Source organism: Prionailurus bengalensis, chromosome E4 (assembly GCF_016509475.1).
Source record: "Prionailurus bengalensis isolate Pbe53 chromosome E4, Fcat_Pben_1.1_paternal_pri, whole genome shotgun sequence".
NCBI lineage: Eukaryota > Metazoa > Chordata > Mammalia > Carnivora > Felidae > Prionailurus > Prionailurus bengalensis.
In genome coordinates, this window is record NC_057360.1 from 23539174 (window position 1) to 23553893 (window position 14720).

The following is a 14720-nucleotide window of genomic DNA, read 5'->3' on the forward strand; positions in this document are numbered from 1 at the left end:
GGCCTGAATAGTTATTTCTTCAAAATCATCATCATCATTGCTCAATTGGATCTCGGGCAAGTGGCTTAATCCTAATCCTCACATTATGACACACCCTTGCTTATAGTCACGCACAGCTACTTTTATTTAGTCGAATATACTTTTTTTAAATAGCATAATATGCACTCATGAAGCCAAAGTAAAAAACGAATGCGAGGACCTTGACAACAACCTAGAGCTAAATTACTTCCTACCCATGTGTGTTTCCTCAATTCAAGGGAACCAACATCCCCTTACTTTCCCTTCGTATAGCTTTACTGCCTCTACGTGTGCTCTAAAAAGCAGATGATTTATTTAGTTGTTTTTAACTTTACAAAGAGTGCATCATGCTTTCTGTAATCTTTCAGGATTTACTCTTTTCTCCTATTATTATATTCCTCGGTCCCTCTAGTGTTGTGAGTTTTAACTAATATTTCACTGTGTGAAGGCAGTGGGGTTCATTTACCCAATTTCCTGTAAAAGGGCATTTGGGTTATTTCTTTTCTTTTTTTTTGAAATAAAGTTTATTTTATTGATGGGGGGAGGGGCAGAGAGAGAGAGGGAATGAGAGAATCCCAAGCATGTTCTGCACTCTCAGTGCAGAGCCCAATGCAGGACTCACAAACCATTGAGGTCATGACCTGAGTTGAAACCAAGAGCCGGAAGCTCAACCGACTGAGCCACTCAGGCGCCCCAAAGGGCATTTGGGTTGTTTCTAACTGTTAAGGCATTCTTAACAGCATCAGATACTGTGACTGGCACTGGGTCATACATTATTTCATTTATAAATATCTCTAGCCCTGTAAGAGACGATGATTCTCCTCTATTTTTCTCTGAGAAAACTGAAGCCTGATGACATTGGATCACTCTCCTGAGATCCCAAAGTCAGTAAGAATGTGCTCTGCATAGTACCTCAGATGAAGATGTGAAGACCATCTACCTTTATTATTAATAAATCTCCTGTTATCAGGTATGGGGTTGTCCTTCCACTTCTGGGGGAAAGAAACTCATTATCTTATGTATACACTGCATAATAAATAATAGTTTCTTAATCACTTGTGTCAGCAAGGAGGAAAAGTAAAACTTCTTGTGGCCTTCCAGAAAGATTTTGTAGTTGAATTCCAGTAACCCAGGTTCTGACTCATAGTTTAAAACGCACACACACACACACACACACACACACGAATAACAGAGTATTTTCTTCCTAATTTTAATGTAAACACACAAGCCAATTTAGTCAATTTCTCTGAAAGCTTCAGCACATATCAGTTTGCAAAGGAGGCTGCTTCAGTATGTCTAAATTAAATAAGTATTCACACTAAAGGGAAAAAGAAATTCTCCTTCTTATAGTCTCTTCTTAGAACTCAGAGATATGGGAAACATTTAAAAATAGCATATATTGAATGGCTTGGATTGAAACATGACTTGGTTGCATCATGAGATATCTGCTGTCTCTCCAAGGCAGATACAATTAGTGTTGATAAAAGTGATTATCAGTGAAGTGGACAGGAAGGTTGTGATTATGACATAATGTGTACCCAACGGTTCAAAAATCAGCTTTACTATTCCACTGACATTACAGATGATAAGTGGATTTTAAAATGTCCAATTTCCTTTGAAAGTAAAAAAATTAAATCCTTGAGCTCATCACCACCCCCTGAAGAGGCCTAACCACCTGCAGCACCTCCACAGACACCGAGCCAGGGTAAAGTGATTATGAACTAGGTTATTTTTGTCTCGATTTCCTGGGAAGAATCAGACATAACACAACTTCTGCTTATGGCATGGATTTATGGAACTACTACTACATACATGAATTTATTTTAGGGTGGGGGTGACTGTGCCACCAGTGTGATCAGCACCCTCAGGGAATTTGTTCATATTTAGATGGAACACCACAAAACAGATTTGTAGCTCTGGGAAAATGGAGCCTCTTTGAAGGAAAGGAGAGATAGCTTGAGTGTCACAGAAAGTGCATTTTATCGCCAAGGTAGATTTGGTTCTTGAACAATCTAGAAAAATACCCATTATTCTCTTTAACTTTTTAATTGTGCAATTCATAACACACAGAAAACATACGTTACTTGTACAGTTTTACATAACAATAGTTAAAGGAACACCCATATCATCACCACTCAGATTAAGAAACAGAACCCCTGGTCCCATTGTCTTCCATCCAGTGAGAAAGAACCATGCTTCCAAGTTTAATGCCTTTTCATTTCCTTGCTTGTCTTTATTGTTTTATCACAGACATATATATAATAGGTTGATTCATTCGGCTTGTTTTTGAACTTTATGCAAATGAAACTATAGCAGGCAGGGACTACCACTTACTTCCCTTCCCATGCAACCTTACATTCATGACCTTCTTCCATCTTGACAGGTGCAGCTCTAAGTCATTCATTTTCACTGATACGTAGAATTCTCCAGGTCAACTAGGTCTTCCAGCACCCATGTACAAGTTTTTCTAGGGTATATACCTGAGAGGGGGAATCGCTGGTGGGCAAGGTATGCCCAGGTACAATTTTCTTAGAAACTACAAACTTTTCCAAAGTAATTGTACCAGTTTATACTTCCACTAGGGTAAAGAGGCCTGTTGTTCAACATCCTGGTCAACCATTTGTATTGTCAGACTTCTAAATTTTTTGCCAATCTTGTGGTGTGAAATGGTATTTCTTCCTAGACGTTAGCTATTCATGTTTACTCTTCAGTAAAATGGTTGTTCATATCTTTAGCTTCTTTTTCTATGAGCTCTCTGCTTTTTACTTATTGATTTATAGAGTTACTTTACATATTCTGGAAACGCAACCGTTGTCAATTATATGCGTGGTAAATATATTCCATCACTTCCTTCTATTCTCCTACAGCAAATTTTGATAAAAAGAAGTTCTTAATTTTAATGTAGTCATATTATCATTTTTCTTCAAAGATCTGCATCTTTTGTGACTTTTTCAAAATTCTTCCCTACCCCATAGTCATAAAGATATTTCCTTTTATTTTCTTCTGATCTGACATGTCTGTTCTGTCAGTTATTGTGGGTCTTTTTTGGCACTCTCTGCTCTGTTCCATTAGACCAAATCACAGTGTCTCAATCACTGAAGCTTTATAATACATCTTGATTATCTGGCAGGCAAAACTGAGCTCACTCTGAAAATATTATTAGCTTTAAAAACAATATAAGGAAAAAAGGACCTAGAACTTACTTTGCTCTGGGTTGATGAACTAATCCTGGAATCTCTTTATTAGTTTTAAGTCTTACATTTGAACTGGCACTTTTTTCCTGAAAAACACAAACAGACACATAGAAGACAAGATGAGAATCGACAATTAAACAGCAGCATAAACCGTCATCACAGAAATGTTAGTTTTGCTTGAGACCCTTCACACCTGGTTACTTCACAAGGACAAAAATCCTTGCAAAGATATCACACTGTAAGGTGAAACCGCCAAAGCTTTTGGAACACTGTCGTGATAAGAGGCGGGAGTTTTAAAAACAGCTATTAACTATTTTTGAAAATTATGTGCAACTCATATGTGATTTTTAGGTGTTTTTAGGAGTTACTAAAAATAGGAAGAGACTCAAAGAACAGAAGATTCTAGTGTCAAAGAGCTGCCGTAGTATAATCACAGACACTGTTCACATGCCCAGGTCAACTAACTTCAGTGCATTCTATTTATAAAAGACATCTGTAGCTATTGAGACATGAAGTTTGCACAAGGCCCTAGCAGTGACAGAGAGAAGAACATGATTAAAAATAACTAAATCTATTCCACCCATAACAAATATTGTGAGATTGAATTCAATTGAATTAATAAAATTCACTACCAACCTATATTCGAGAAGCACTTCTTTGGCTTTTAGTCTGATCTGATTTCCTATTCCCAGTATACTAGCCACGTGGGAAAGAAACACTCTCAAATCTTAAAATGCAAGTATATCCGTAAGCACGCTGCCTCAGTCGTGGTACTGCTCTGTATTTAGACCATCTCAATGATGGCACTGCTTTGTATTTATACAACATTACCTTTACAAAATATTCAGGAGGCGTTATAATTGGCTCCCAAAACACACCCCCGAAATGAAAGTCAGGGCTGTTCTCAACCTATTTAACAAGTGCCGGTGTGCATGCAAGGATCTTGATGTGCAGCAATAATTCAAAGCCTAGGCTGGGGCAAGGAATAAAGACTCGCATGGGCTGGCCCACTGTTCTTCCCAGATGCAGAGGGATGTGGGATGACAGATAAAACAGATGGCCCCCAAATGAACTCTTGTTTCAAGAGTTCATCTTTCTCTCAGGATAGCAGAAGCCATTTAAATCCATGAACCTCCAGTGATTTACACACTGTGGGTTTTTGGCTATTCACCATCAAACGTGAGCGTATCTATATAACATCGGTACTCCACAACAGAGGGTAATTTTGTCTGTGATCTTCTAGGAAAAGAAACAACCATTACGATTCTTTGGCAGTCTATCTTACCTTCTTTACCTCACACTAAACTTTGGAGTGTTTTCACAACCTTTTAATGGGTATAAAATATATAACTGTTCCTTCTGCTGACACAGTCAGGGAACAACAGACAAAGTACCTTCGTGTTTACAAAGCAGGGCACCGGCTCCGGGAGGGCGAGGCCCAGCACTTGACGGGAGCTGCTCGTCACATTACTGGTTGCACAAGTGAGCAAGGTCAACATGTGATGAACGTCTTTTTAACAGTGAGAGAGAAAAATAGCTCACATGTCGTCCCTCTGGAAGGACTGCAGAGGTAGGTTCCAAGTTAGTCATCTTTTTCCCCTTAAACTTCCTGTCAGCTTGGATTGAGCACTGAAAATAGACATATGATGGGGCCTTCCACTTTTTCTCTACTCACATAAGTTCCCAAACACTGAGCTAAAATGATGTCATTTTGAACACTGCTGAGGCAGGAATGCGGCTTCTAATACTAAGACTAGAAACCGTACACAACTGTATTCTGTTTATACTCAATCTATTAAACCGTACCCTTCATAATGGCACTGAGTCACCACATCTTCCTTAAAACCACACTGTGTGGTTGCTAGGAGAAGAAGGAAACCCCAAGCAACAGAGGCTGGGCGGACGGGCCGGGCACTCAGTCCCCGGGTGGGAACGAGCCAGCCCCCCGGACACCACGCACAGGTGCACACGGCCAGGAAGTGGGAGGGCCAAAACTGAGGCAGAGGCTCGGGAAGGAATCTCAGCTTCAGATTTCCCAGTTACACAAAAGGAAAAAGAAAGTATACATAATTACACACACATTTCTATGGATTGCACATGTAAAATGCATTAGTTTTTACAAATCACCACTCACCAAGATCGTAACAACGACCCAATGACCACGTACTCTAAGTCAGGCACTATTCTAAGTGATTTCCGTATATGAACTCATTTTAATATTCACAATTATTTACATATATTAACTCATTTTTATGTCCACATTTCTGAGATAGCTACCGGTTTTATTTTTACTTTCTTCTTCTTCTTATTTTAAAGTTTATTGATTTACTGTGATAGGGACAGAGACACCATGAGTGGGGGAAGGGCAGAGAGAGAGGGAGAGAGAGAGAGCCCCAAGCAGGCTCCATGCTGGCAGCACAGAGCCCGACATGGATCATGAACCTGAGCAGAAACCAAGAATCAGATGCTTGACCAACTGAGCCACCCACGCGCCCCAATAGGTACCGTTTTTATCCCCATTTTATAGATGAGAAAGCTGAGGCATTGAGAGATGAAGCACTTACCTGAGACCACACAAGAAATAAGTGATAGCGTTGGGATTTCAACCCAAGAAGGGTCCTCCGCGTCCACGCTATCGGCCACTAGGCTGGCAGTTCTCAAACCGTTTTAGTATCAAGCACCCTTTGCCCATATTCTCCAAATTTTGACACATTTCATTATACAAGATGAAAAAAGAAATCACATTTGTTAAAATCACCATCGATCTCATCAGGAAAATCTTGACAGAAGCTGTCAGAATCCTGACAGAAATCTGTCAGGAGATCCTGATGGAAGCTCGTGGTAGTATAAAGTTTTCCAAAATTCTAATTTTGGTTTAACATTTGAATTTTATGACTGGCAACACATACTGCCAATTGTTGTCTTTGAAGTGACAAGTTCTCTTCATTCATTCTTGAGACGATGTTTGCCAAATACCCAAGTCTGAATATCCATAATTTATCTGCCACACATTTTTTTTTTCTAAAGTAGAGACGGCGTTCCATAAAAACAATTGCTAGTTCAGCCTGCAACTCAATCAACTGCAGAAGTACTTTTCCTTGGGATAACCGTCCTACCTGGGTGTGCAGAAAAAATGTTTTATGTGTGCCTATCTCCCATTTCATTGCATAGACTATTACAAAGCTGTGCACAGGTGTGCCTGGGTGGCTCAGTCGGGTAAGCGTCCGACTTCAGCTCAGGTCACGATCTCATGATTTGTGAGTTCGAGCCCCACATCGGGCTCCGTGCTGACAGCTCGGAGCCTGGAGCCTGCTTCGGATTCTGTGTCTCCCTCTCTCTCTGGCCCTCCCCCACTTGCACTCTGTCTGTCTCTCTCTCTCTCAAAAATAAACAAACATTAAAAAAATTTTTAAGAAGGCATGCATCCAAGGCACAAGACAATATCATTAAATAAAATTTACTGCTTCATGAAGGATACTCTGAAGTGACAGTGGAACGTGTTCTTCCATTAGAAGCACATGGTGGTGGTGGATACGATGACTGCTGACGAGGTTTGGTGCCACCGCCTTGACTGGTGTTAAGACACCAGCAGTTTCACCCGCTGCCACTTCTGTATCATCAGTGCAAATGTCAACACAGCAAAAAGGGCAAAATGCTTCTTAGCATTGTGAGGAAAATGACCTCGAGGACATCCTGAGAATGTTATAGGGACCCCGGGGCCTGCAGGCCATACTCTGACTTGTATCTCTCTATTTCTTTCTTTTTTTTTTTTAAACGTTTATTTATTTTTGAGACAGAGAGAGACAGAGCATGAATGGGGGAGGGTCAGAGAAAGAGGGAGACACAGAATCTGAAACAGGCTCCAGGCTCTGAGCTGTCAGCACAGAGCCCAACACAGGGCTGGAACTCACGGACTGAGAGATCATGTCATGACCTGAGCTGAAGTCAGACGCTTAACCGACTGAGCCACCCAGGCGCCCCTGTACCTCTCTATTTCTTTTGCAGAAAGGGGAACAACTGATTCTTTAATTTGATATATGCCTTGTTTTAAAAAATATTTAACCACTTTATCGTGGTAACATTTATATTCCATAAAATTCCATTATAAATGTGTGATTAAGTGATTTTGGTAAGTTTACTGAACTGTGTAATTACCACCACAATCCAGTTTTAGAACAGTTCCGTCATCCTAAAAAGTTTCTTCAAACCCACTGGCAGTTGTTTTCTGCTCTCCTCTGTAGCCTCAGGCAACCACAAATCTGCTTTCTGTCTCTCTGAGTCTGCCTTTTATAGATTCACGTACATGGAACCTTATAATACATAGCCTTTGGTGTCTGGCATCTTTCGCTTATAATGTTTCTGAGGTTTATCTATATTGTCGCATCTTTTAGTATTTCATTTCTTTTAACTGCTAAATGATATTCCAATGTATGGATATACCGTATTATATGCATTCACCACTGGACGGATATTTGGGTTGTTTCAAGTTTGAGGATATTATGAATAATACTTCTATGAACACTCATGTGTAAGTATTTGTCGCTTCTCTTGGGCAGAATTCCTAACACTGAAGAGCTCGATTATATGGTGAGGTACATTTAACTATTTAAGATATCACCAAACTGTTTTCCAAAGTGGCTGCACCATTTGACATTCTCACTTGGGGTGCAAGATGGTTCCACTTTCTCCATGTCCCCGCCAACACTTGATAGTGTATTTTCAATTATTGCCCATCAAGTGCTGTCTGATTGTGGGCTTCATTTATTTTTAAAAACATGACTCATTTGGATTCGTTCTCTGTATCCCTCAGAACATCCAGCACCTTGCTACACAGGATCATTGACGTGTTTATCAGTTAACTGTGTTTGCACCAAGATGTCAGTTTTATATTTGCTGATAAACATCACTTAACTCTCCTCAGGGTTTGTTGGTTGGGGAAGGGGAGGTTTAAAGAGGTCTGCTTAAACAAAGAAAAAGAAAAAGAAAAGCAAACAAACAGAGAAAACCAGAAAGGGCTGGAAGGACGAGGGTATCGGGAGCCTCAGATAGAGCAGACTCACCAGAGAGCCGAGAGTCGTGCCACATCTGGAGTGCTCCAGACACAGGAACGCAGAATTTGAGAGATGAGGAAGAGGTAACTAAGATAGCATTTTCCCTGGCAGAAAAGCCCCTTTTATTGGTATATGACACTTGTAAACTAAGTACCTAAAATAAACTGGGACCAAGTGGGGCGAAGATGAAGCCATTGAATAGGCCACCAGAAAGCAGTCTGTAGAGCAGCGGTTCATGACCCATCCATGCTGGTATCAGAATCATCTGGGATGCATGATAAATACAGATTCCCAGGCCCTACCCAAGACTTCCTGAGTGTGAGTCTCTGGGAATTGAGGCCCAGAATGTGCATTTTAAAGAAGAGTCCTAGGTGACTCTTAAATTCAAAAAAGTTTGAGAACTTCTGCTTTAGAGAAAAGATACCTTTGTGCTAAATATGCTGCAAAGCCGCTCTGGGGGTCCGTAGAGAGGCCCACCAGAGCAGCAACCCCTTTAACTGTTTTATACTTAGGGGCTCTGTAAGTTGGAAAAAAGCATTCGTTTCTCAAAAATATTTGCAAACTAATGCCAGGTAGTGACAGGTTTATGTAAACAGTAAATCAAACAACTTTCTCCTTTGCTTGGAGTAATTTTCTCTCTTTATGAACAGAACACACTTGCCGGTGTCTAGAGTAAACTTAACATTCTCTTAGTTCCTCTGAGGCCGGAGACAGTCAAACCAACTGTATTTATGCTGCTTCCCCAATCCCTGGGTGGCATCTCCCAAAGGGAAAGTCAGAACCCTGAGAGAAACTGACAGCTTCTTTAAAAAATTTCTCCGAACCTCCCCTTCTTCTTTTTTTTTTTTTTGAAGATTTTATTTTTATGTAATCTCTACACCCAACACGGGGCCCAAACTCACAACCCTGAGATCAAGAGTCGCACGCTCCACTGACTGAGCTAGCCAGGCGCCCCACCCCTCCTTAATTCTGAAGGCGGCCACACAATGTGTCTAGGCATCTGACAGAAAGCACCCTCCCTGTTGGTGAGAAATGGAACTTCTTTTCTTCCATCACTTGTTGGCCTGTGTTGTCCCCTGAGTCTGAGTGGATCTAGGTAGCTGTCACCCTGTGAGGCTCCCTGAGCTGTTCCTGGGTTGGAAGCGTGGGGAGGAACCTCAATTTCTTTTTCTGGGCCCAACAGTAGGAAGTTCAGTCTTATAAAGAAATCTCAGGGACCAGATGGATGCAGGAAGCTGGAGTCCTAGAGACAAGTAGTGGGGGTTGGAGAAACAGCCCCTGGAATTGCTAGTGAAGGAGCTGTTCAGAGCAGACACACAAGCACTCACTCAATGTGACTTTGCAAAGAGTCCTCCCTACATACAGATCGCGTGTGTGTACAACTGAATCCCTGCATTTTAGAAAGTACATGGAAACCAGAAAAGATTCAGGGTGTGGGGGAGGGGGCGTACACATATTTTTAAAACAGGAAGACATCAGCTATAAAATAAGTAAGTAATTATTCCACTTTGAAGGAGTAACCCATAGGATGTACTCTCTAAGAAAACAGCCTCATTTGATGTCTTATATGTGATTTCTCATGTGGTATTAACATGGGATAGGATACTGCTTCTTTCAAAAACAAAGGGGGGGTGCCTGGGTGGCTCAGTCGGTTAAGCGTCTGACTTTGGCTCAGGTCATGATTTTGCGGTCCTTGAGTTCGAGCCCCACATCACTCTCTGTGCTGACAGCTCAGAGCCTGGAGCCTGCTTCGGATTCTGTGTCACCCAAACTTTCTACCCCTCCCCCGTTCATGCTCTGTCTCTCTCACTCTCAAAAATGAATAAATGTTAAAAAAAAAATTAAGGAATTTTAGCTTTTGTCTTCTGAATGATGGTGATTAGCTGAGCCACATTCATTCTACCACAATGTTTGGATATTTAAAAATAGCAAGGTCCCAGCCACCAGATGCAAGTGTTGACTTAGATCCATCTACATTATCATAATTTCATGAACTCAACACTTCCATCCATAATTGCCTGTCCAAGGAGATTATTCAAATTATTGGTATTTGGTTAGAATTTTAGTAGTGATGGAAGTGACGTGGAAAGTATCAGCTTTACGGAAATTCATTTTCTATAAATTAAAATACAGCCATGTATCTCGTTTTACACGGAGCAAATATTAAGTGCGGCAGGCAAATCAGTTTTAAGGCTCCTAATATATTTTGCACTGTTGTTTCTCCAGATAGATTGTAAACATTTAAAGTAACTTTAAAAAATAAACAGTCGTAAGAAATTGCTCAGAATAGATTAAGTTGTGTACTGACAAATTTAAGACAAAGTCATTAAAGTCACTATGCCAGTATTTCAGTAATTAAAAGTAACAAGGTATATATAATGTTGTCAAATTACACTGAGACTTGGAAACTGAGGATGTTTGCAATAAGATGAGGTATCTCCAAGTTTTTTTTTTTTTAAAGCTTATTTATTTATTTTGAGAGAGAAAGAGAACATGAGCAGGGGAGGAGCAGAGAAGGAGACAGAGAATCCCAAGCAGGCTCCATGCTGTCAGCGCAGGGCCTGATGTGGGCCTTGAACTCACAACCGTGAGATCATGACATGAGCCGAAATCAAGAGTCAGACACTTAACTGACTGAGCCATCCAGGTGCCCCTCTCCGAGTTTTTCAAAGAAGTATTAATACATACCCAAATAATTAACTTGTCAGAACCACATTCAGTTTTTTGTCTGAGACACTGAATATCACTTAGAACGGGGGAGATTACACCGTGGTAAGAAAACAGTCCCCAGTACTGGTGGTTCAATAAGATACAAGTTTATGTCTTGCACATGCTATATGTGCAGATGAGCAGCAGGGCTTTGTGTGTCCCCGCTCCTCAGGGATTCAGGCTCACAGAGGTCCCATGTCAGCACGTGCTGTCATAATCAGCATGGCAGGGGAGGGAAGACCAGAGCAGAACAGTTAAGTGCTCATACTTACTTGGCCAGAGCGGATCAGAGAACCACATGAAAATTCAAGAGAGTGGAGAAAGTATAATCCTACTATGTGTCTGAAAAGAGCTAGAACTGGAATATTCATGAATAGTCCTAATGACCACCATAATGCTCACCTAAAAAAAGAAAAAAGTATGTTTTCTTGACCACAGAACTACCTAACATTAATCATAGCAGTCTTCTTTTCTGAATAATCTGATGTACAACTGTGTCATTATGTATTTGTACTAAATTATGTGTGATTCATAGGAATATGGAAGAAACTTCAGTGCTGAAAGTTTAAATTGGGCTAAAATGCCATTCAGAGGTTAGAATGCAAAACAAAGGTGAAAGTGCTTGACACGCTGATGTAGTGGACAAGCATTAATAAATCAGGCTAAACGCTCCCTGGATCCAGGTAAGAGGGAAGAGAGGCACAATCTGTGATTTATACCCCAGAAAACTGCACCTACACCCAACCCCACACACTTCTTGACTTTTCCATTTCTCACATCTCTCCAACCATCAAACAAAACACATATGATGCCAATCATATTCATTGTCATCCATAGCAACAAGATCAAGCATTTTAGGAATTCAGCTACCAATGGACTGTGGTCCCTAAAAGATTGCATTTAAGAGAGCTGTCTAGCACAAAATAACCATGCTTTATAACAGACGTTTCTGGTGGGTAAAAAAACAGCCACAAAAATCGAAGTATATTTGATCAAAGTTAATAAAATATTAGAATGAAGAAATGTATCATCCATCATAAAAAGTCACCATTTATGCAGAGTTGCTGAACTTTTCCCGTGATGAACCAAAATCTTGACAGGTTTTCCTCACTAAGTCGAGAGACTGCAAATGTCAAAGCTAAAAACAAAAAGTTAAATGATCCAGTTTTTCTTCCAGGCACGATTGTTTTTCTCACACTCACTGTGCTGTAGAAGCCAGCCAAAAATCAGACTCCAGCCTTCCTGAACTCGCTGGACACACCCACATCTCTCTTCAATTCCAAATTTGTCAGTGCCCGGAAAATCTGCTGTTCTCCTATTGTGGCCGTAGCAAGTTAACACGCATGTAGGGGCTGAAAACCACATGCATTTATTATCTTACGCTTCTGGAGGTCAGAAGTCTAACAGCAGGCTGCACGGCTACCTTCCATCTGGAGGCTTTAGGAGAGAATCTGTTTCTTGACTTTCTTGTCGTCTACACGTTACCTGCACTAGCTGGCTTGTGGTCCCCTCCTCCAGCTTCGAAGCAGCACTGTAGCATCCTCTCTCCTGACTTCTGCTCAGTCCTTACATCTTCTTTTTCTTTAAATGTTTATTTATTTTTGAGAGAGAGAGAGAGAGGGATATGCTGACAGCACATAGCCTGATGCAAGGCTCAAACTCACGAACTGCGAGATCATGACCCGAGCCAGAGTTGGACGCTTAACCGACTGAGCCACCCGCGCGCCCGCATCCTCTTCTAACTCTGATTCTCCTACCTCCCTCTTGAAAGGATCCCTGTGATTATATTGGGCCTATTCAAATAATTCAAGATAATCTCTCCACCACGTCAAGACCCTTAATTTAATCACACCTGTAAAGTCCCTTCTCCCGTGTAAGGTACCATATTTACAGGTTCCACGGATTAGGATGCGGAAAGGAATTATTTGGCCTACCACAGGGTTCCCCCTGGATTCATACCAAAGATTCATAAGTCTCCCACATACAAAACAGGTTCACCCCAAGGTACCACAGAGTCTCAACCCTATACAGCATCAACCCAAGTCTCAAGTATTAGGCAAATCTCATCAGCTCAAAAGTCCCACACCTCATTATCTAAATAATCTAAATTAGATATGAACGAGGCTCTGAGTCTAATCCATCCTAGGGCAGAATTCCTCTCCATCTGTGAACCTGTGGAACTAGAAATCAAGTTACCTGCTCACAAAATACAATGGTGGGGAGGCAAGAGATGACAGCTATAGGCATGCCCATTCAGACAGGGAGAAATGGAAGAAAAAAAGGAGTCCCTTGTCCCAAGCAATTTCAAAATCCAACTGGGCAGACTCCCTTTGCTTCTAAGGCCTGGTAATCATCCTCTGTGGATTAAGACTCTGCTCCCCGGGCCCGTGGTTCTACCCTTGTAGAGTCATTCTTACTTCTTGAAGGATAGCAGCATGTTTGTGGCTGGGCGGTCTCATCAGCTTGTTTCCTGCCTGTATGAATTTTGGGAGTGTGACACCTTATGCACCCTCTCTCTGACCCTTTTGGTTCAAACTGGTGTAATAGCTTCAAGAACGCCACGGGCCTCCTGTGTGTGGCACGGGGGTTCACTTCATCACACAGGGGGTTCTTCCACAGACACTTCCTAGACAACCCTATCTCTAAGCCTGGCTTCTGCTGAGACAGCCGAGGGGATACGTGCCTCATCTCTTCAAAGAGTCATCTGTGTGACTGAACACTCTGACCTTTTCATTTTTACCAGAGAGTAGCGAAAGATTGTTTGGCCACACCCTTGGCTGTCTCCCCAGAGCATGTGTTCCTGACAGTGAATCTCCTAGTTTTAGCATCTTTTGCAATCTGGACAGACTAAGAGTTCCCCAAACCAGTAAGTCCTGGCTCTTTTTCCATTAATAATTCTTCCTTCAATTTAGCTCCGTCCTGTCACATTTCACTAGAAGCAGCGAGAAGAAATTATGCCCTGACTTCAACACTCCAACTTAAAAGTCTTCTCAGCTAAAGATTCAAGTTCATTGTTTACAAGTTCTGCTTTCCACATCCTTGTAGGACAGGATTAGCTAAGCATTTGGCCACCGTATTACAAGTGCCGCCTTCCCTCCAGTTTCTAATAACATGTTCCTCATTTCCTTCACTTACCGGTGGTACCTTTCACGTCCGTATTTCTTTTTTTTTCTTAATTTTTAAAAATGTTTAAATGTTCCTTCATTTAACAAAATTTTAAAGTTGATTTTTGAGACAGAGAGAGAGACAGAGACAGACAGACAGAGAGAGAGGGAGTTACAGAATCTGAAGCAGGCTCCAGGCTCTGAGCTCTCAGCACAGAGCCCAAGGCAGGGCTCAAACTCACAAACTGTGAGATTATGACCTGAGCCGAAGTTGGACGCTTAACCAACTGAGCCACCCAGGTGCCCTGATGTTTATTCATTTTTTGAGAGACAGAACATGAGAGGGGAAGGGGCAGAGTGAGAGGGAGACACAGAATCTGAAGCAGGCTCCAGGCTCCAAGCTGTCAGCACAGAGCCCAATGCGGGACTTGAACTCATGAACAATGAGATCATGACCTGAGCTAAAAAATTGGCCGCTTAGCTGACCCAGGTGCCCCTCATGTCCAACGGTTCTACCAACGGTATGTTTATGATGACTTGTATTCTCTGAGGTGATACAGGTTTTCTTCACCATGCTCTTTTTTCTGAGCCCTCCCCAGAAGAATCTTTAAAATCCCTATTTCTACGAACTGTATGTACAAGGC

General features: G+C 41.5%; 1 protein-coding gene across 1 annotated transcript in view; it reads right to left on the minus strand.

The window, feature by feature from the left end:
- CE4H1orf21 (chromosome E4 C1orf21 homolog) overlaps nucleotides 1-14720 on the minus strand; it is a 153292-nt gene that overhangs the window by 34543 nt on the left and 104029 nt on the right. The window contains exon 3 of the mRNA XM_043568136.1: nucleotides 3222-3298. Coding sequence (XP_043424071.1) covers nucleotides 3222-3298 — 77 coding nt within the window. The remainder of the gene's footprint in view (nucleotides 1-3221; nucleotides 3299-14720) is intronic.